Below are 21,078 nucleotides of genomic sequence, written 5' to 3'. Positions count from 1 at the left end.
TTCACACACAAGTCAGACAGGGTTAGGACCTTGGCTTGCAAGTTGTGACTGTGGTTGTAGCTGGGGTCTGGAGGCAGGTCAGACAGGGATGGACCCACACATGCAGGGGAGGGAGTTGAGGGAGGGGGTTGGGGTGAGGAGGGTGAGGCGTAGCTTCATCAGGGCATTCATCATCTAGAGGCAGACGGGATGGACCCAAGGATGAGGCCAAGAAATGGCTGCGGGAAGACGTTCTGGGCTGAGGGTGTAGAACAGGAGGTCTGACTGAGGGTCCCACACCACCACATGCTGCACGTACTACGACCCAGGACACACACACACAAATAGGTATTGTCGTGTTATCTATTGGAAACAGTACTACCTCATGCCTCAATCTTCTGCCTTCCTTGTGTTCCAGTAGGCATGTGAATATGAGACAATGAAGTCTGGCAATGCGAAGCTACAGCATTTACCTGTGTTGTCGGTCCAGGTGAAACAGGTCCAGACCACAACATTGGAACGTTCCCTCACCTTCCCTCTGAGGGTGTCGTAAGCTGTTTAGTCACCCCGTACACACTGATCTTGCTTCTGCTCCCCTTACTCCCACTCAGGGCTGTAAATTGTGTGTGTGTGTGTGTGTGTGTGTGTGTGTGTGTGTGTGTGTGTGTGTGTGTGTGTGTGTGTGTGTGTGTGTGTGTGTGTGTGTGTGTGTGTGTGTGTGTGTGTGTGTGTGTGTGTGTGTGTGTGTGTGTGTGTGTGTGTGTGTGTGTACTCGGCCTTGTCTCAGGATGGTAAGTTGGTGGTTGAAGATATCCTTCTAGTTGTGTGGGGGTTGTGTTTTGGCAAAGTGGGTGGGGTTATATCCTTCCTGTTTGACCCTATCCCGGGGTATCATCGGATGGGGCCACAGTGTCTCCTGACCCCTCCTGTCTCAGCCTCCAGTATTTATGCTGCAGTCGTTTATGTGTCGGCTAGGGTCAGTTTGTTATATCTGGAGTACTTCTCCTGTCTTATCCTGTGTCCGGTGTGAATTTAAGTATGCTCTCTCTAATTCCCTATTTCTCTCTTTCTCTCGGAGGACCTGAGCCCTAGGACCATGCCTCAGGACTACCTGGCATGATGACTCCTTCCACCCGGCACAGCCAGAAAAAGACTGTCCACCCCTCATAGCCTGGTTCCTCTCTAGGTTTCTTCCTAGGTTTTGGCCTTTGTAGGGAGTTTTTCCTAGCCACCATGCTTCTACACCTGCATTGCTTGCTGTTTGGGGTTTTAGGCTGGGTTTCTGTACAGCACTTTCAGATATCAGCTCATGTACGAAGGGCTAAATAATTAAATTTGATTTGATTTTGATGAGTGTGTGTGTGTGTGTGTGTGTGTGTGTGTGTGTGTGTGTGTGTGTGTGTGTGTGTGTGTGTGTGTGTGTGTGTGTGTGTGTGTGTGTGTGTGTGTGTGTGTGTGTGTGTGTGTGTGTGTGTGTGTGTGTGTGTGTGTGTGTGTGTCTTTAGCATTCCAGACATCATATGAATGGTGAGAGACATCTCCATAGCAGCGGGACCTACTTTCAGCACTTCTCCTCCCTTCCCTCTCCTTTTCTCCATCTCCTTGAATATATATTATTTGATTTATTTTGTGCAATAACTTCCGACTTTAACTGTCAAATCACTGAAACCTGCTCTCTGCGCCTGATTCCACCCACCTTGGTACATCGTGACAGAATCCCGCACCACCATGGAATCAGCAGGAGCAGCGCGTCCTCTCCCATCGATGGAAGAGAGGATCCTCCATCACACCAGCGTGATTCACAGGATTGGTTCTGCCAAGGTTCTGCCATGGAGAGGATGGATCGATGGGAGAGGAGTGGCCTTCCCACCTCATCTCTAGCACCCCCTTCTTCAGCACCTCCTGTTCCTGCGACCACATCTGGCTCCGGGGCTCTTCGGCTGACGCTCCCACGGGAGTATGACGGAACGGCGGCTGGGTGCTAGGGATTCCTCCTTCAACTAGAACTATACCTGGCTACCGTGCGTCCTGCTCCCTCTGGAGAGGAGAGCCTGAGCACCCTCGTCTCCTGTTTGACTGGGCGAGCCCTCGAGTGGGCCAACGCAGTGTGGAATGGTCCGGACTCGGCGAGGGATAATTACCCAGAGTTCACCCGCCGATTCTGAGCTGTTTTTGACCATCCACCAGAGGGTCGGGGCGGCGGGTGCACGGCTGTTCCACCTGCGTCAGGAGACGAGGAGCGTACAGGACTTTGCTCTGGATTTCAGGACCTTGGCCGCAGGAGCAGGATGGAACAACAGGGCCTTGATCGACCATTTCAGATGCAGTCTCAGGGAGGACGTCCGCAGGGAGCTGGCAAGTCGGGACACCACATTCACACTGGAGGAATTCAACATTGACTTGGCTATCCGTCTCGACAACCTGCTGGCTGCCTGCGGGCGTTCGGATCAGGCCCTGTCGTTTCCACTTCCCAGCCCTCCTGCCCCTATCCCTATGGATTTAGGAGGAGCGGCTTCGAAGGAGACCGGAGGAGGAGTGTCCTCCTGCACCAGTTGTGGTCGACGAGGGCACATGTCCGACCGGTGCTGGAGGAACTTTTCTGGGAGTCGGGAGGGCAGGCGGAGCACTGTTCGTTCACCCCAGGTGAGTAAGCACCAGACTGACCCAGAGCTTCCTGTCGGTCATGTGTATGTGTTGACTTCTTTCCCTGTTTTTTTCCCTCTCTACAGCATAAGGCGCTAGTCGATTCAGGCGCAGCTGGGATTTTCATGGATCGTGGGCTTGCGTTAAGGCTAGGGATTCCCTTGGTGTCTTTAGACCTACCTTTCCCCGTGCACTCCTTAGATAGCCGACCATTAGGAGGAGAGTAACTAGGGAGGAACTAGGGAGGCTACGGTGCCGCTGGACATGGTAACGCAGGGGGATCATAAGGAGCAGATTAGTCTGTTCCTTATAGATTCACTTGCGTTTCCAGTGGTGTTCGGGGTTCCCTGGTTAGCTAAACACAACCCGGTGATTTCCTGGCGACAGGGGGCTCTTAGGGTGTTGTCAGAGGAGTGTTCAGGTTGGTGTATAGGAGTTGCCGTTGGTGCGACTACAGTGGAGAGTCCAGACCAAGTTTCCACCGTGCGCATTCCCTCTGAATATGCCGATTTGGCTATCGCCTTCAGTAAAAAGAGGGCGACCCAATTACCACCCCATCGTCGAGAGGACTGCGTGATAAACCTTCTGGAGAACGCTGCACTTCCTATTAGTCATGTGTATCCATTGTTCCAGGATGAGACGGTAGCGATGGATACATATGTTGCTGAATCGCTGGGACCGGGGTACATTCGGCCCTCCATATCACCCGTCTCCTCGAGCTTCTTTTTTGTGAAGAAGAAGGATGGAGGTCTGCGTCCGTGCGTTGATTATAGAGGTCTAAATTCCATCACAGTGGGGTTTAGTTACACACTACCTCTCATCGCTACGGCGATGGAATCATTTCACGGGGCGCGCTTCTTCACAAAACTGGACCTGAGTAGCGCGTATAATCTGGTGCGTATCCGGAAAGGAGATGAGTGGAAAACCACATTTAGTACTACATCTGGTCATTATGAGTACCGCGTCATGCCATACGGGTTGAAGAATGCTCCAGCAGTCTTCCAATCCTTCGTAGATGAGATTCTCGGAGACCTGCTTGGGCAGGGAGTGGTAGTGTATATCGATGACATCTTGATCTATTCTGCCACACGCGCGCGCATGTGTCTCTGGTGCGTAAGGTACTTGGGCGACTGCTGGAGCATGACCTGTATTGCAAGGCGGAAATGTGAGTTTTCAAACAGTCCGTTTCCTTCCTGGGGTATCGTATTTCCACCTCCGGGTGGTGATGGAGGATGACCGCGTTACAGCCGTGCGTAATTGGCCGACTCCGACCACGGTGAAAGAAGTGCAGCGGTTTTTAGGGTTTGCCAATTACTACAGGAGGTTTATCCGGGGTTTTGGTCAGGTGGCTGCTCCCATCACCTCACTGCTGAAGGGAGGACCGGTGCGCTTGCGTTGGTCAGCAGAGGCGGGCAGAGCTTTCAGTCGTCTGAAGGAGCTGTTCACCAATGCGCCCGTGTTGGCGCATCCGGACCCCTCTTTAGCGTTCATAGTGGAGTTGGATGCGTCCGAGGCTGGGGTTGGAGCCGTGCTGTCCCAGCGCTCGGGCGTGCCACCCAAGCTCCGTCCTTGTGCCTTCTTTTCGAGCAAGCTCAGCCCAGCGGAGCAAAACTATGATGTGAGGGACCGAGAGTTGTTAGCTGTAGTCAGGGCTCTGAAGGTGTGGAGACATTGGCTTGAGGGGGCTAAACACCCTTTTTTCATCTGGACTGACCATCGTAATCTCGAGTATATCCGGGCAGCAAGGAGACTAAATCCACGTCAGGCTAGATGGGCCATGTTTTTTACCAGTTTCCGGTTTACCCTCTCATACCGGCCAGGCTCCCAAAACACCAAAGCCGACGCTCTGTCCCGCCTCTATGATACCGAGGAGCGGTCCGTTGAGCCAACTCCCATAATTTCACCGTCATGTCTCGTGGCACCGGTGGTATGGGAGGTGGATACAGAGATAGAGGAGGCGTCACGGTCAGAGCCGCCCCCCCCCCCAAACCGTCCAGTGGGTACTCAGTACGTGCCGAGGGGGGTCCGGGACAAGCTGATCCGGTGGGCTCATACTCTCCCCTCCTCGGGTCATGCGGGCATCAAGAGGACAGTGCTGAGTCTGAGAGGGAGATACTGGTGGTCCACGCTAGCTAAAGACGTGAGATTTTATGTCTCCTCCTGCTCTGCTCAGTGTGTGCTCAGAGCAAGGCTTTTCTTACCGACCTTCCCCCGTCCCAGGGAAGTACTACGATCCTGGTCGTTGTGGATCGGTTTTCTAAGTCCTGTCGTCTCATCCCGTTGCCCGGTCTCCCTACGGCCCTGCAGACTATGCTCTTTTGAGACCCCTCTTTCAAAATCACTGAGATCGCTTCTTCTAGCCGTTGTAGCCAAAATAATGGGCAACTGGGCAGTTTTATGCAGGACCCTAAGCATGGTGTTGTTACGTTTTCAATGACGGCTTACCAAAAGGCAAAAGGTCTCCTGCCGGGACTGATTTTTAAAAAATTATAATAAATACAATATAAATATAGGACAAAACACACATCAAAACAAGAGAGACAACACTACATAAAGAAAGACCTAATACAACAACATAGCAAGGCAGCAGCATATGACAACACAGTATGGTAGCAACACAACATAACAACAACATGGTAGCAACACAACATGGTAGCAGCACAAAACATGGTAGCAGCACAAAACATGGTACAAACATTATTGGGAACAGTCAACAGCACAAATGTCAAGAAGGTAGAGACAACAATACATCACACAATCCAGCCACAACTGTCAGGAAGAGTGTCCATGATTGAGTCTTTGAATGAAGAGATTGAGATAAAACTGTCCAGTTTGAGTGTTTGTTGCAGCTCGTTCCAGTCACTAGCTGCAGCAAACTGAAAAGAGGAGGACCAGGGATGTGTGTGCTTTGGGGACCTTTAACAGAATGTGACTGGCAGATCGAGTGTTGTATGTGGAGGATGAGGGCTGTAGTAGATATCTCAGATAGGGGGGAGTGAGGCCTAAGAGGGTTTTATAAATAAGCATCAACCAGTGGGTCTTATGAGGGTATACAGAGATGAACAATTTACACAGGAGTATAGAGTGCAGTGACAATATACTTTATCCCTCATTTACTCAATTGTTTCCTTTATTTAGGCAGTTATCTCGAGTTGGATGAGAACATTCCCGCCCTCTTCTGAAAGAGATAGAGGGAAGGCATGGTAACGTGTTGAACATGCATTGTATTGGATAATAAATATTCACTACACAAATACTAGATATGTATATACACGTTGCCTTTGGTATCTCGGGAGATGCTGCGAAAAGTATTGGAGGATGCGGGCATCGATCCCGCTACCTCTCGCATGCTAAGCGAGCGCTCTACCATTTGAGCTAATCCCCCAGCTGTTGTTAAAGGGAAGTTTTGAGTACTAGACTCACATCACTGCAAGAGTTTACAGTACTGGGCCAATTAGTTATCAGTGGCGAGGTTTCATCCACGAGTTGAAGATTTTTAAGCGAAAACTATAACATTAGCACAAAAAGATATGCGCATTCTACCTAAAAGGGGATGGTTGTAGCGAGAACAACAGGACATAACATTACGTGAGTCCAATGACTTAGACATAATGGTTATTCATGACAGTATTTGTACAAAAAAAGTGTTTCCATGCGCTATTTGTCACATAATCTATTTCACCGACAAAAAAAAGCCACCCTTGTCGAATGTATTTTGTATTGTTGACGTTTACGAGTCATTTCAATTTCCTTGTACATTAGTTTTCGGGAAGGGACGCAGCTGACAGTGTCATGTGACCTTTCTAAGCCAATCGCAGGGTAAAAACAAACCAGCTCAATTCAGGAAGTGAGTCAGCTGACACATGTCATATTATCACAATCATATTGTAACGTTAATCCAACTCCAAGAAAGATTTATTCGTTTAAAAAAACTTGTAATACACTATTATTTATCGTGATTCAAACGTTATCTCACGTAAGATTCTAATGGTTGAAGTTTACAAAGTGCTGCTGCAGGATTTTGGACTCTGAACTCGTGGACTTGGACTCTTGGACTCGTGATTTGACTACTCGTCTGCTCCATTCATGGCCAGTCCAGTCCCGAGTGTGTCTGAGTTGGTTGCCGAGGCTCGACGTGTGTACGAGCAGAGCTTCGGGGGAGATGGTCCACAGGTGGCAGTGTGTGCCCCAGGCAGGGTCAACCTGATTGGGGAGCACATCGATTACAACCAAGAATTCGTCCTCCCTATGGTAATAATGTCATGAATGTTGTGTTTATTATATCAATGGTTGTTTATTTAGGACTGTAAAGTGTCACTTATATAGTCCAGTCCACACTGGGTACACAGATAAATTAACTCCCTGCCGTTTGCATTGACAGCTGAAGTACAGTACCAGTCAAAAGTTTGGAAACACCTAATCATTCATGGGTTTTTCTTTATTATCTTGATTTTTATTTATTTATTATTCTACATTGTAGACTATTAGTGAACCCGTCAAAACAATGAAATAACACATAGGGAATCATGTAGTAACCAAAAAAGTGTTAAATCATAGTATATTTTATGTTTGAGATTTTTCAAAGTAGCCACCCTTTGTCTTGATGACACTCTTGGCATTCTCTCAACCTGCTTCATGAGGAATGCTTTTCCAACAGTCTTGAAGGAGTTCCCACATATGCTGAGCGCTTGTTGGATGCATCATCCCAAGCCATCTCAAATGGGTTGAGGTCAGGTGATTGTGGAGTTCAGGTCACCTGATGCAGCACTCCATCAATCTCCTTGGTCAAATAGCCCTTACACAGCCCAGAGGTGTGTTTTGGGTCATTGTCCTGTTTAATTCCACAAATTAACTTTTTACAAGGCACACATGTTATTTGAAATGCATTCCAGGTGACCTCATGAAGCTGGTTGAGAGAATGCCAAGAGTTTGCAAAGCTGTTATCAAAATATATGTTGATTTGGCACATCGGTTACTACATCTACTTTTCGAAGGATGGATCCCAGTCTGTTCAGGGCTATGGAATGTGGGGGGTCAGAGGTGGCGTTGGGATGAAGGCCCAGTTCGGGATGAGGAGGGCTTTTAGCAGGTGGAATGGTGCGGACCAATTGGAGGTTTACTTAGTAGCAATGCAAATATCATGGTACAGCTACAGTATATAGACACTCAATCATCATGTTACTTTTTAATGGTACGTTTACAAACATATATTTTGAAAAACATAATTGAAATTTGTGTCTCATTATGGTAAGTGGTGAAATAAGTATAGCCAGTTACAGTTGTAATGGCCTAGCAGATAATAAGAAAAGATGATCAGTATTGACCTGGATAAAAGAGGAATATAATATCTATTGTTTACAGCAAATTTTAGATTAAGTTTTGTGGAAAAAGACCTGGGGGTGAAATATATTTCTCCCATGGGCAAAGAAATTCAAAAGGGGTGATGGTTTTAATTAACAGTAATTTTGATCCAAATGTACAAATTGTCCAAACAGATTGTCAAGGTAGATGGATTATTTTAAATATATTATTGGACAATAGACAGATATGGCTTATTAACCTATACGGTCCGAATAATGATGATCCAAGCTTCTTTGAAAATATATATAAGAATTGATCAACTCTACAAGCAACACTGGACACTGGATTATTATGGAAGGAGATTTTAATACGGTCTTAAATACCTCTATGGACCGGAAAGGAAATCACACTACAGACTATCACCCTCAGGCACTTAAGGAAATCATGAATGTCATGGATATATTGGATTGTTTAACCTTTATTTAACTAGGCAACAACAAAATCTTATTTTCAATGACTGCCTAGTAAGCCTAGGGCTTACTGTCTGTTCAGGGGCTGAATGGCAGATTTGTACCTTGTCAACTCAGGGTTTTGAACTTGCAACCTTCCAGCAACCAGTCCAACGCTCTAAACCCTAGGCTACCCTGCCGGAATTACTGGATATATGGAGACTTAAATACCCTGACCAAGTGAGATATACATGGCGGAGTCTTAATCAAGCTCGTCGTCTTGACTACCTTCTTATGCCATTCCCTCTGGCACCAAAAGTTTCAAAAGTGTTGATAGGGGACAGAATGCGGTCGGATCATCACATAATTGGCATATATATTACTCTTACAGAATTTCCACGTGGGTGAGGATATTGGACATTTATTCAAAGCCTACTAGCTGATAAATTGTTTAGATCTAGAGCAGAAGGATTTATAACGGACTTTTTCAGACATAACATAGGTACAGCAGATCCCTTTATTGTATGGGACACTTTTAAATGTGCCTTTAGAGGCCATGCAATTCAGTACTCATCTATAAAACAAAAGACATTTAGATCAAAAGAGTCCATATTAACAAAGGAAATTGAAGGACTAACAGTACAGTTAGATAGCAATAAAAACGGTACCATAGAGACACGGAATAAGTTAGAGGAAAAACAAAAAGAAATGGAGGAACTTATTCAAGAAAGATCCAGTGTAATAGATTAGAAAAATAAAGCAAACTGGATGGAATATGGAGAAAAATGCACCAAAGTCTTTTTCAATCTTCAATATAGAAATGCTACCAAAGAAAATGTATTAAAACTTGCTATAAATGATGGAGTCATTCATGATTCTCCAAATTAGATTTTGAAATAAGAATTAAAGTACTTTAAGAATATGTTTTCGTTTCAGGCTCCTCGCTGAATGAACCTAATTGAATGGATTTTTTTCCTAATAATAATGTAAAATTAACATCTGTACAGAAAGACTCATGTGAAGGCCAAATTACAGAGGATGAACTGCTTAATGCAATTGGGGCCTTTAAGGAAACGTCCAGAACTGGATGGCATACCAGTCGAATAAAGATTGAGTCCATTTAAAAATGCCTAGAATATTTCAATTTTGGGGATTCTATTTAAAATGGGTTATGTATAGTAACACTAGGTGTAAAATAGTAAATAATGGCTACATCTCAGAAAGTTTTAAACTCTCTAGAGGAGTAAAACAAGGTTGTCCACTATCGGCATATCTATTTATTATTGCCATTGAAATGTTAGCTGTTCAGATTAGATCAAACAATACTATTAAGGGCTTAGAAATCAGTTGCTTAAAAACTAAGGTGTCATTGTACGCTGATGATTCATGTTTTCTTTTAAAACCACAATTAGAGTCTATCCACGGGCTCATAGAGGATGTAAATACTTTTGCTATTCTCTCTTGATTAAAACCAAATTATGATAGTATATTACGTATTGTATCATACTTGGTATGCAAATCCCAAAAGAAAGAAATTATCTCACTCCAATAATTATTTATAGAAAGTTAGCAAAAATAGATAAGATCTTGCTACCATGGAAAGGAAAATACCTGTCTATTTATGGTAAAATCACCCTGATTAACTCTTTAGTCATATCACAGTTTACCTATTTATTTATGGTTTTGCATACACCTGGTGACCTCCTTTTTAAAATATATGAACATAAAAATATTCAATTTTATTTGGAACTGTTTCTCTAGTAAATTGGTACGAATGTCTCATCCCATGTTCAAGAAGGGCCTTTTTCCCTTTATTCAGATTACAACGGCCCACTTTCGGTTGTTTGAAAAGGAAATTATCTCCAAAATATATTTTTTCTTTAAACAAGCCTTAGAAAGTTGGATGCAATTTCAGTTTAATCCACCTGAAAAGAAAGAAATAATAATAATAAGAAAAAATAATATAACAAATATTGTGGTTAAATTCAAATATACTAATTGATTTTTTTTTAAACTGTATTTTTCAAAGAAATTATTTAAAAATATATAATTTTTGTGAATGATATCATAAATAGGACTGGTGGAGTTATCTCACACTTGCAGCTAACACAGACATATGGAAATGTTTGCTCAAAATTACAACAAATTATTGCAGCATTACCACAAAAATGGAAGAGGCAAGTAGAAGGGGAAAAAAGTAATGAACTTGTATGTCGGCCCTGTATTAAAGAACATAAATGGTTAAAGAAAAGTGTGATACATAAAAACATTTACCAATTTAATTTAAGGAACAAAAGCTGACAGCTGTGCCATATAAATTGCAAAATAGTTGGGAAGAGATTTTCCATGTACCCATTCCATGGCACATGGTTTATGAATTGATACGCAAAACAATGCCGGATGCAAAACTTCACATTCTTCAATTTAAATTACAATACAACATTCTTGCAACTAATAGAATGTTATATATATGGGGGATGCAATCTTCCCAGTTCTGCAGATTCTGCTGTGAGGAGGCAGAGTCATTAGATCATTTATTTTGGGATTGTCCATATGTAGCTCGTTTTTGGTCACAGGTCCAGGAGAGGCTGAAGAATTGCAACATTTGCCTAGAACTAACGCTGCAGATAGCAATACTGGGTGATTTGAAAAGCCATAGTCAATTAATCAATAATATAATAATTATTTTAGAAAAAATATATATTTTAAATTTACAATCTGTAGAAGCTATGAGAATAGAACGGTTCGATCCATTTGTGAAGCATCACAGCACAGTTGAAAAATATATGGCAAATAGAAATCCAAAAGGGATGATGTTGAGAGACAGATGGGAGAGGATGAATGGAGCTGAAGGGTGGGACTAATAGCAAGATAAAACATGTTAAACCTACGGGGTCTGTAAAATGTCTACAGGTTCAGAACTTTTGTCAAATAGCACAGTTACAAATAGAAATCTAACTGGATGGACATCAGAAATAGAGGAAGGACTAAAAACAAACAAAACATAACTATTGTAAAGTAGACTGTGACTGTAAAAGGTGTATAAGGTGTATAAATTGAAGGTAAAAGCCAAAGTGTGTATTAGTTTACTTCAATTGGGGGATCGGTGGTATTGTTTGCGGGGAATAATAATAAAGGTATATTCTTTTAAAAAGTATGTATGTCTATATAGGTATGTGTATTTATACATGTGTATATGTATGTCTCTATAGGTATCTGTATTTATACATGTGTATATGTATGTCTATATAGGTATGTGTATTTATACATGTGTATATGTATGTCTCTATAGGTATCTGTATTTATACATGTGTATATGTATGTCTATATAGGTATGTGTATTTATACATGTGTATATGTATGTCTATATAGGTATCTGTATTTATACATGTGTATATGTATGTCTATATAGGTATGTGTATTTATACATGTGTATATGTATGTCTATATAGGTATGTGGAATTTATACATGTGTATATGTATGTCTATATAGGTATGTGTATTTATACATGTGTATATGTATGTCTCTATAGGTATGTGTATTTATACATGTGTATATGTATGTCTATATAGGTATCTGTATTTATACATGTGTATATGTATGTCTATATAGGTATGTGTATTTATACATGTGTATATGTATGTCTATATAGGTATGTGTATTTATACATGTGTATATGTATGTCTATATAGGTATGTGTATTTATACATGTGTATATGTATGTCTATATAGGTATCTGTATTTATACATGTGTATATGTATGTCTATATAGGTATGTGTATTTATACATGTGTATATGTATGTCTATATAGGTATCTGTATTTATACATGTGTATATGTATGTCTATATAGGTATGTGTATTTATACATGTGTATATGTATGTCTATATAAGTATCTGTATTTATAAATGTGTATATGTATGTCTATATAGGTATGTGTATTTATACATGTGTATATGTATGCATGCGTGTATGGATATATATATTTACCCAAAAAATATATGGGGGATTGGAAATGACAATTACATTGATGGAGCCAATATTCTGTCCGCAATATTAAGCTGATCAACCACCTAAAAAAGTATTTAATCTTTTAGACATTGAGAGTGTGCTGACCATGGTGCTGGAGGAGGTACTCAGCTGGAGGTTGAATGTTTGAAGGGGTACGGGACTATAAAGAGTTGGGGAACCACTGATCTAGTGTATATTTAAATCATTACCACTCTCAGGAGAGTGGTACTTAGCAGAGAGCTGGGCAAAGTGGCATTTAAAAAAAAAAATATGACGACCGTGTCCTTGAGAATATTAACATCCATAATCCAATGTGCCTTGTCATTGTCAAAGGACTGGCTGGCTCAGTGAAGTGGTTGCCTACTTGTGCTTGACACAGCAAGTCCAAATCTCCAACCAACTCTGCCAGTTTTGGCACAGAGTAAGGGGCCATAGATTAGTCACATGATTGGCCACATGGTGGCACTACAGGAAAGGAAGTGAATAGATGCATAGACAGTTTTTATATTTCCAGAATGATTATGCAGTGCGTGCTTTATTCATAATCATAGCACGAATTAACCAAAAAATACCATCAGACCACTTTATCATGACAAAACCTCAATTTTTATTATTTTGAATGAACTAATAACAATTCTAGACATAGAGCAGTATCACTTCCTATCACAAACTACTCAAATTAGATTTAGAATAGATATGATTGCACTGGAGAGACAACCTCATTTGGTTGTTCATATGGCGTTACGGGATCCATTGTTGATCTGTGTTGGATTATCTAGCCAGGGCCAGACCCACCATGTTCTGGGCTCTGCTGAAGATGGAATAGTACTGTCGGATGAAGATGTCACCCAGAATCCACAGGTCGGAGCTACTAGACTGGAGACCGGTACGGCAGCCATAGTAGGTGGACTGTACGGGTGGCAGAGAGAGAGAGAGAACATGTCAAAACAATGTTACGATCACTTCAAGGCTCCCTAAGATCTACCACAGACACACACACACACACACACACCTGGCGGACATAGGTGGAGGCTGGGAGAGTGAAGGCCTGTCCGTGGATGTGGAAGACCATCGATGGCATGTTGTTGATGTTGTTACAGTTCACCACATTCTGAAAAAGAGAGAGAGACAAATAGAGGGAGGAGAGAGAGGTGTGAGAGGAGAGAGAGATAATGAATTAAACAGCATTTGCTTTGTGAGGTAGACTGTGTGAGTTCTTTTCTGGTTCTTGTTGAGTTATGTCAGTAGTGGTGATGGGAACACATGATCAACACAATGTTATGCCTGGTTCTTTGTGACACATCACCAAAACAATATTACATGACTTACGTCTCCGTTGGCGGAGTGGGCTCCCACAGCACGGGCCATGCTGGAGATGTCGGCCTGAGGTCCCACAATATTAGAGGTGCCGGTGTCCACGATGGCCTGGCAGCCGCCGTTACAGGCCACAATCTGGCCGTTCACAGTCACACTGCAATGGACACACAGAGATACACAGATCAGGAAGAGATGGCTGCTTGAGAACTGTACTCAACCACTTCATCTACCAGTTACATAGGATTATATAACCCATTAATAACCATTTATAACCCTAGAAAACGTACTGTAACTGCAACAGTACCTGTCGACGGTGATCTGCCAGTACATCTGAGAGGACAGGGGGATCCATGCGATCTGGCCGGAGTAGTGGTTGGTGTCAATGCCTCCGAAGGTCACCATGCTACCTACCGCAGAGTTACTGGAGATGGATGACAACAGAGAGCGAGAGGGAGAGAGAGGGGGGATTGTGAGGGGAGGGGGAGTGTGAGGGGAGGAGAGAGAGAGGGAGAGAGAGGTTTGGGGTGAGAGAGGGGAGAGAGAGAGAGAGAGAGAGAGAGAGAGAGGTGAGGAGAGAGAGAGAGAGGGAGAGAGAGAGAGAGAGAGAGGGGGGAGTTTGAAGGGTGAGAGAGGAGAGAGAGAGAGGGAGAGAGAGAGAGAGAGAGAGAGAGAGAGAGAGAGGGGGGTGAGGGAGAGAGAGAGAGAGAGAAAGAGAGAGAGAGAAGTTGTGTCAGTTCATATTTCCATGTCTGCCAAGCCATGATGGTTTGCAGGAGCCATGTAGCTCTGGTCAACAGTAGTGCACTATACAGGCAATAGGGTTCCATTTCAGAAATAGCCCTGGTTCACCTCCACTCTGACCACTCACCGAGTCAGGTAGACAGAGAACATGTCCTGGTTGACGAGATGCTGGGTCATCATGTTGTCAAAGACTGGTGTGGCCTGAGAGGCAGCCAGGCGGGGGTAAGCCAGACCCAGGATACCATCAGCCTTCATATGAGCCATGAAGGGAGCCTCCGATTGACTCAGCCCAAAGATCTGGTTCTTCACAGGGATCCCACCCACCTACAGAGGACCAAGAAGAGGAGGATAATATTTGAGATAGTACTGAAAGCTACACAAAGTTTACAGTCCTCATGTTGTTGTGTTGAATTCTGTTCCTTACCACAACGGTGTCGAAGCCCTCGAAGCCAGTCATACTGCCAGTACCGTATTGGATGGACAGGCTCTTCCCAGCATTCTTGAAGGTAGAGGACAAACCGGGGTTGAACCTGTTGTGGTTGGCTGGAAGGAGGGGAGACACGATTAGCCTGGCAGTGTTTGTGTGTGTGTGTGTGTTTGTGCGTGTGTGTGTTTGGGCATTTGTGTATGTGTGTTTGGGCATTTGTGTTTGTGTGTTTGTGTGTGTGTGTGTGTTTGTGTGTGTGTGTTACAAACCGCAAGCTGCGCTGCTGCAGTAGACGGAGGGAATCCACAGGTTGGATGATCCAGTGTCAAAGATGACAGTGAAGGACTGAGGTGGAGTTCCAATGGAGATCACTCCAAAGTACGCCAACTAGAGAAGATCAAATAATGAACTAAATATTTGTATAATAAATACCTCCCCCTACAAAGTACGCCAACTAGAGAAGATCAAATAATGAACTAAATATTTGTATTAATAAATACCTCCCCCTACAAAGTACGCCAACTAGAGAAGATCAAATAATGAACTAAATATTTCTATTAATAAATACCTCCTCCTACAAAGTACGCCAACTAGAGAAGATCAAATAATGAACTAAATATTTGTATTAATAAATACCTCCCCCTACAAAGTACGCCAACTAGAGAAGATCAAATAATGAACTAAATATTTGTATTAATAAATACCTCCCCCTACCCTATGTTATTATAAGAATTAGCTGAATTACACCAGAATACCTATAGGTCATCAGTAATCGAATTGTTGATTTCAAACTAATGTTTTCCTGGTGGATCAATAATTAATTTAGGAAGAAGAGGCCAAAAGACGTGCTTCAGCCTTCTCTGCTGCCTTACATAGTGGAACGTGTTAAGTGCTGTCCATTCTCATGCTTACATCAGCGTCGTTGGTCATCTGCTCGCTGGAGACATATAGGCTCTGGTCGTCAAACCTGGTGGGGTTGAAAGGGAACTTCCCTCTTAACTCATTCCACAGACCCTGCTCCTCCAGGCTCTCCCTGGCACTCTTCCCCTTGATCAGCGGCACCCTGTGGAGGAGGACAAAGTCTGGTTGGGCAAGCAGCTCAGGTCCAGCAGGTTTCTGGTCAAAGGTCCAAGACCTTCTGGTCAAACCATTGTAATAAACGTTATGGCAGCATAGGCTAAATAACTGTGTGTGACTATTCAAATCATTCACTCATTTCGGGGTATTACACTTTTCACTGCCTTCTGATCTGTTGTGTAATGTAAATATAGGAGTATAGCAGGAGTATAGCAGGAGAATAGCAGGAGAATAGCAGGAGAATAGCAGGAGAATAGCAGGAGAATAGCAGGAGTATAGCAGGAGAATAGTAGGAGAACAGCAGGAGAATAACAGGAGAATAGCAGGAGAATAGTAGGAGAATAGTAGGAGAATAGCAGGAGAATAGCAGGAGAATAGCAGGAGAATAGCAGGAGAATAGCAGGAGAATAGCAGGAGAATAGCAGGAGAATAGCAGGAGAATAGCAGGAGAATAGCAGGAGAATAGCAGGAGAATAGCAGGAGAATAGCAGGAGTATAGCAGGAGAATAGCAGGAGTACAGCAGGAGTACAGCAGGAGTACAGCAGGAGAATAGCAGGAGAATAGCAGGAGTATAGCAGGAGTACAGCAGGAGTACAGCAGGAGAATAGCAGGAGAATAGCAGGAGAATAGCAGGAGAATAGCAGGAGAATAGCAGAGTATAGCAGGAGAATAGCAGGAGAATAGCAGGAGAATAGCAGGAGTATAGCAGGAGAATAGCAGGAGTACAGCAGGAGAATAGCAGGAGTACAGCAGGAGAACAGCATGATTAACGTACTGGATGATGCATTCGGAGAGTGCCACCACCGCACACAGAACGATAGCCCACTTCATGATGTGATGTCTGGTCTCCTCAGCAGTCACCTTAGAACTCGTTCACCTGTGCAAAGAAGCAATTCGTCAATCAAACCATCAAACGTAATGTATCGCAATTCTTTTGCTCAGCGCAAACCAGGCGAGGTAGAGACCTTGAGAGGAACCAGACTCACCTGTAGATGCCTGTGGATGAGTGATCTGAGACGTGTGTGTTGTCTTATATACAGATGGTCCACGGTTCTAACTCTGCGTTCTTTATCGCCACGATAAGAGAGTATCCACCTGCCATGATAAGTAATGGTGAAATAATGGACGACCTCGAGACAATGTCAATCTGACGATAACCTGTACAGTATGTTGGTTCCAACGGCTACATTACAGTAATGTGTGTATACTGTTGAAATGTGCCAGTTCTAATCATGTAATGGCTAACCTGCCAGACTTCTCTCTAGGATATGAGATGACTTGTGTAGACTCAGTGATATAAAGTAAAGGTCCCCACTTGCAAATACCCTCCTATCAACACACTTTTCCCTCACACGGTTTACTTTAGGATTAGGTGATTATTTAAAGATGAATGTCACTATATGTTTCAAATAGAAAACATAATGGACATTCAACACAAAACACAACGTTACTTCTGGGCCAAGTGGCCATATGTCTTCATTGATCATCAAGAAAAATATATGTCCTTTGAGATAAAAAAAATAATCCTATTTAAATATTTTATTACACAATAGATACACAATAAGTAAAATGTAAACAACCCCAACCCCCAGAATACGTACAGGTGAAGTCAGAAGTTTACATACAAATACATTTAAACTCAGTTTTTCACAATTCCTGACATTTCATCCTAGTAAAAATTCCCTGTTTTAGGTCAGTTAGGATCACCACTTTATTCTAAGAATGTGAAATGTCAGAATAATATTAGAGATAATTATTTATTTCAGCTTTTATTTCTTTCATCACATTCCCAGTGGGTCAGAAGATTACATAGTAATTGAGTGTATTTGGTAGCATCGCCTTTAAATTGTTTAACTTGGGTCAAACGTTTCAGGTAGCCTTCCACATTTAGAAAATCTGAGATGACAGGGTGATTAACAAAAGGCTAAGCTGTGTCTCAATATTTTGTCTCATAAATATTTTCTAGGAATATTTATGTCCGTTGCGTAATGCTAATTAGTGTCAGACGATGATTACACTCCCGGACCCGGGATGGGGAGTCACTAGAGGTTAAATTGTTTAACTTGGGTTAAATGTTTCAGGTACATACATCCACAGGTACACCTCCAATTGACTCAAATTATGTCAATTAGCCTATCAGAAACTTCTAAAGCCATGACATCCTTTTATGGAATTTTCCAAGCTGTTTAAAGGAACAGTCAACTTAGTCCCTGTAAATTTCTGACCCACTGCAATTGTGATACAGTGAATTATAAGTGAAATAATCTGTCTGTAAACAATTTTTTGGAAAAATTACTTGTGTCATGCACAAAGTAGATGTCCTAACCGACTTGCCAAATCAATATATATTTTGATGACAACTCTTGGCATTCTCTCAACCAGCTTCATGAGGTCACCTGGAATGCATTTCAAATAACACGTGTGCCTAGTAAAAAGTTAATTTGTGGAATTTCTTTCCTTCTTAATGCGTTTCAGCCAATCAGTTGTAGTGTGACAAGGTAGGGGTGGTATACAGAAGATAGCCCTATTTGGTAAAAGACCAAGTCCATATTATGGCAAGAACAGCTCAAATAAGCAAAGAGAAATGACGGTCCATCATTACTGAAAGACATGAAGGTCAGTCAATCTGGAAAATGTCAAGAACGTTTGAAGTTTCTTCAAGTGCAATCGCAAAACCATCAAGCGCTATGATGAAACTGGCTCTCATGAGGACCGGCACAGGAATGGAAGACCCAGAGTGTCAGGACCCGGTTTCGAACCTGGGTCTCCAGAGTGAGAAACAGTCACTTAACCAACTGAGCCACGAATAGACAGCAGAACCCAGAAGATGAGGCAGACACAGCAGTACTTAAGACGGTGAATTTAATAAAGAAAAAATCCTAAAATACAAAAATGGCAAATCCAAAAGGTGGTAGGTAAAACACAAAAGAACTCAAAAGAAACTCACCAAAAATAAACAAAAAACCACAAGAACGTCACCCGGAATCGACAAGAGCACACAGAACACTAGGGCAGGGTGCTAACATACAAACACAGAGCACAGAACTGAGGGAAACAAAGGGTTTAAATACAATCAGGGTAAACGAGACACAGGTGCAAACAATAATGGGGAACAAGGGAAAAACACAGGGACAAAAAGCACAATGGGGACATCTACTGACAAAAACCCGGAACAACCCTGGCCAAATCCTGACAGAATCCCCCCCCTAGGAACGGCTCCTGACGTTCCTACCAGCTCTCAGGGTGGAGGACCCTGAACTGACGAATGAGGTCAGGGTCCAGGATGTCTTTGGCAGGAACCCAGGAGCGCTCCTCAGGACCGTAGCCTTCCCAGTCCACCAGATACTGCCAGGACCGCTGCACCCGGCGGGAATCCAGTATCCGGTGGACAGTATAAAGCCGGCTGGCCTCCAATGACACGAGGCGGAGGGGGAGGTCTGTCTGCCGGGACAAGGGAGAAAAACAACAGGTTTTAACAAAGACACATGAAATGTGGGATTAATCTTAAGGGATCTGGGTAAGTGTAGGCGATAAGAAACTGGGTTAACTCTCCTGGCAACCTTGAAGGGACCGATGTATTTTTGGGACAGCTTGCGAGACTCCACCCGTAGAGGTAAGTCTCTTGTGGAAAGCCAGACTCTCTGGCCGGGGCGCAGGGTAGGCCCGGGACGGCGACGTCTGTTGGCTTGTTGTTGATACCTCTGTGAGGAACGCATCAGATTAAGACGGGTCTTCCTCCACATAAGCCGACAGCGTCTGACGAACCTCAAGGCTGAAGGCACTCTGACTTCTGCCTCCTGGTCCGGGAACAATGGAGGAGCATAGCCAAACTGACACTGTGCGGGGACATACCAGTGGAGGAGGAGCGCAAGGTGTTGTGCGCGTATTCGGCCCAAACAATAAAGGATGACCATGTGGACGGGTTGTCACGAGTCATACATCGGAGGGTGGTTTCCAGCTCTTGATTCATCCTCTCTGTTTGGCCGTTGGACTCCGGATGATACCCTGAAGATAGACTGGCAGAAGCCCCCATGAGTTGGCAGAAGGCCTTCCAAAACCTTGAGGCGAACTGGGGACCTCTGTCAGAAACCACATCTTGAGGAATGCCGAAGACTCGGAACACATGATTAATTACCAACTCAGCCGTTTCCTTGGCAGAAGGTAACTTAGTCAGAGGGACGAACCTGGCCGCCTTTGAAAACCTGTCGATTATGACTAGGATAGTAGTATTGCCATGGGATGGAGGAAGTCCAGTAATAAAGTCCAATGAGATATGGGACCAGGGTCTGTGGGGAACAGGTAAAGGATGAAGGAGTCCTTGAGGGCGGAGGTGAGAAGATTTGCCCTGGCAGCACACGGGGCAGGCATTGACGAAAGTGGCAATGTCTTCTCTTATGGTAGGCCACCAGAACTTACGCTGGATGAACTCCAAGGTGCGACCTACGCCCGGATGACAGGTGAGGCGAGAGGAGTGCCCCCACAGAAGGACCTGAGTCCTCACTGCCTTGGGGACAAACAACCGATTGGCAGGGCCTCCTTTAGGGTCCGGTTCGCTAGCTTGAGCACGTCTCACGGTATCCTCAACTTGCCACGAGATCGGAGCCACAATCTTAGCAGCAGGAAGGACAGGCATGTCCGTGTCATCTCGAATGGCAGGAGCGTAGACTCGGGACAGGGCATCCGGTTTGAGATTCTTCGACCCGGGCCGATAGGTGAGGATAAACTGGAATCGATTGAAGAAAAGAGACCATCTAGCTTGTCTAGAGTTCAATCGCTTCGCCTGCTGGATATACTCCAGATTTTTGTGGTCCGTAAGCACTTGAAACGGGTGAGAAGCCCCCTCGAGCCAGTGTCTCCATTCCTTCAATGCCATCTTAACCGCTAGGAGTTCACGATCCCCCACATCGTAGTTCCTCTCAGTCGGGGTAAGCCGGTGTGAGAAGAAAGCGCACGGATGAAGCTTCTTGTCTTCACCCCTCTGAGACAGGACAGCTCCAACACCAACCTCTGATGCGTCTACCTCCACCACAAATGGTTCATCCGTAGTCGGTAGTATCAGGATGGGAGCAGAGAGGATGCGCTGCTTGAGTCCTTGGAAGGCCGTCTCAGCTTCTCTTCCCCAAAAACCTTG

At 43.9% G+C, this 21,078-nt stretch overlaps 1 protein-coding gene and 1 non-coding gene across 2 annotated transcripts; both read right to left on the bottom strand.

Moving 5' to 3' along the window:
- Positions 1-5,934: 5,934 nt before the first annotated feature.
- Positions 5,935-6,007, bottom strand: trnaa-agc (transfer RNA alanine (anticodon AGC)). Its single transcript has one exon. It is a non-coding gene; the product is annotated as a tRNA-Ala (tRNA).
- Positions 6,008-13,155: 7,148 nt separating this feature from the next.
- Positions 13,156-16,778, bottom strand: LOC135531996 (pepsin A-like). The gene is made up of 9 exons (XM_064959678.1): positions 16,723-16,778; positions 15,782-15,932; positions 15,139-15,256; positions 14,867-14,985; positions 14,570-14,766; positions 14,006-14,122; positions 13,714-13,855; positions 13,397-13,495; positions 13,156-13,293 (listed from the first exon to the last, which is right to left on the bottom strand). Exons 1-9 carry the CDS (start codon positions 16,776-16,778, stop codon positions 13,156-13,158), a joined length of 1,137 nt encoding a protein of 378 aa, XP_064815750.1.
- Between the last annotated feature and the right edge of the window lie 4,300 nt (positions 16,779-21,078).

The sequence above is a fragment of the Oncorhynchus masou genome, unplaced genomic scaffold (genome assembly GCF_036934945.1).
Source record: "Oncorhynchus masou masou isolate Uvic2021 unplaced genomic scaffold, UVic_Omas_1.1 unplaced_scaffold_1701, whole genome shotgun sequence".
In the NCBI taxonomy this organism is placed as follows: Eukaryota; Metazoa; Chordata; class Actinopteri; order Salmoniformes; family Salmonidae; genus Oncorhynchus; species Oncorhynchus masou.
Note: the sequence above shows the minus strand (reverse complement) of the source record. Positions and strands in the feature narration are given on the sequence as shown.

Excerpts from the sequence above, each read along its gene's own strand:
- LOC135531996 (XM_064959678.1), bottom strand. The coding sequence starts at position 16,778 with ATGAAGTGGGCTATCGTTCTGTGTGCGGTGGTGGCACTCTCCGAATGC. Across the intron at positions 14,767-14,866 it reads AGGGCTTCGACACCGTTGTG|GTGGGTGGGATCCCTGTGAA; the intron begins GTAAGGAACAGA and ends GGTCCTCTGTAG. Across the intron at positions 13,294-13,396 it reads CCTCCACCTATGTCCGCCAG|TCCACCTACTATGGCTGCCG; the intron begins GTGTGTGTGTGT and ends CCACCCGTACAG.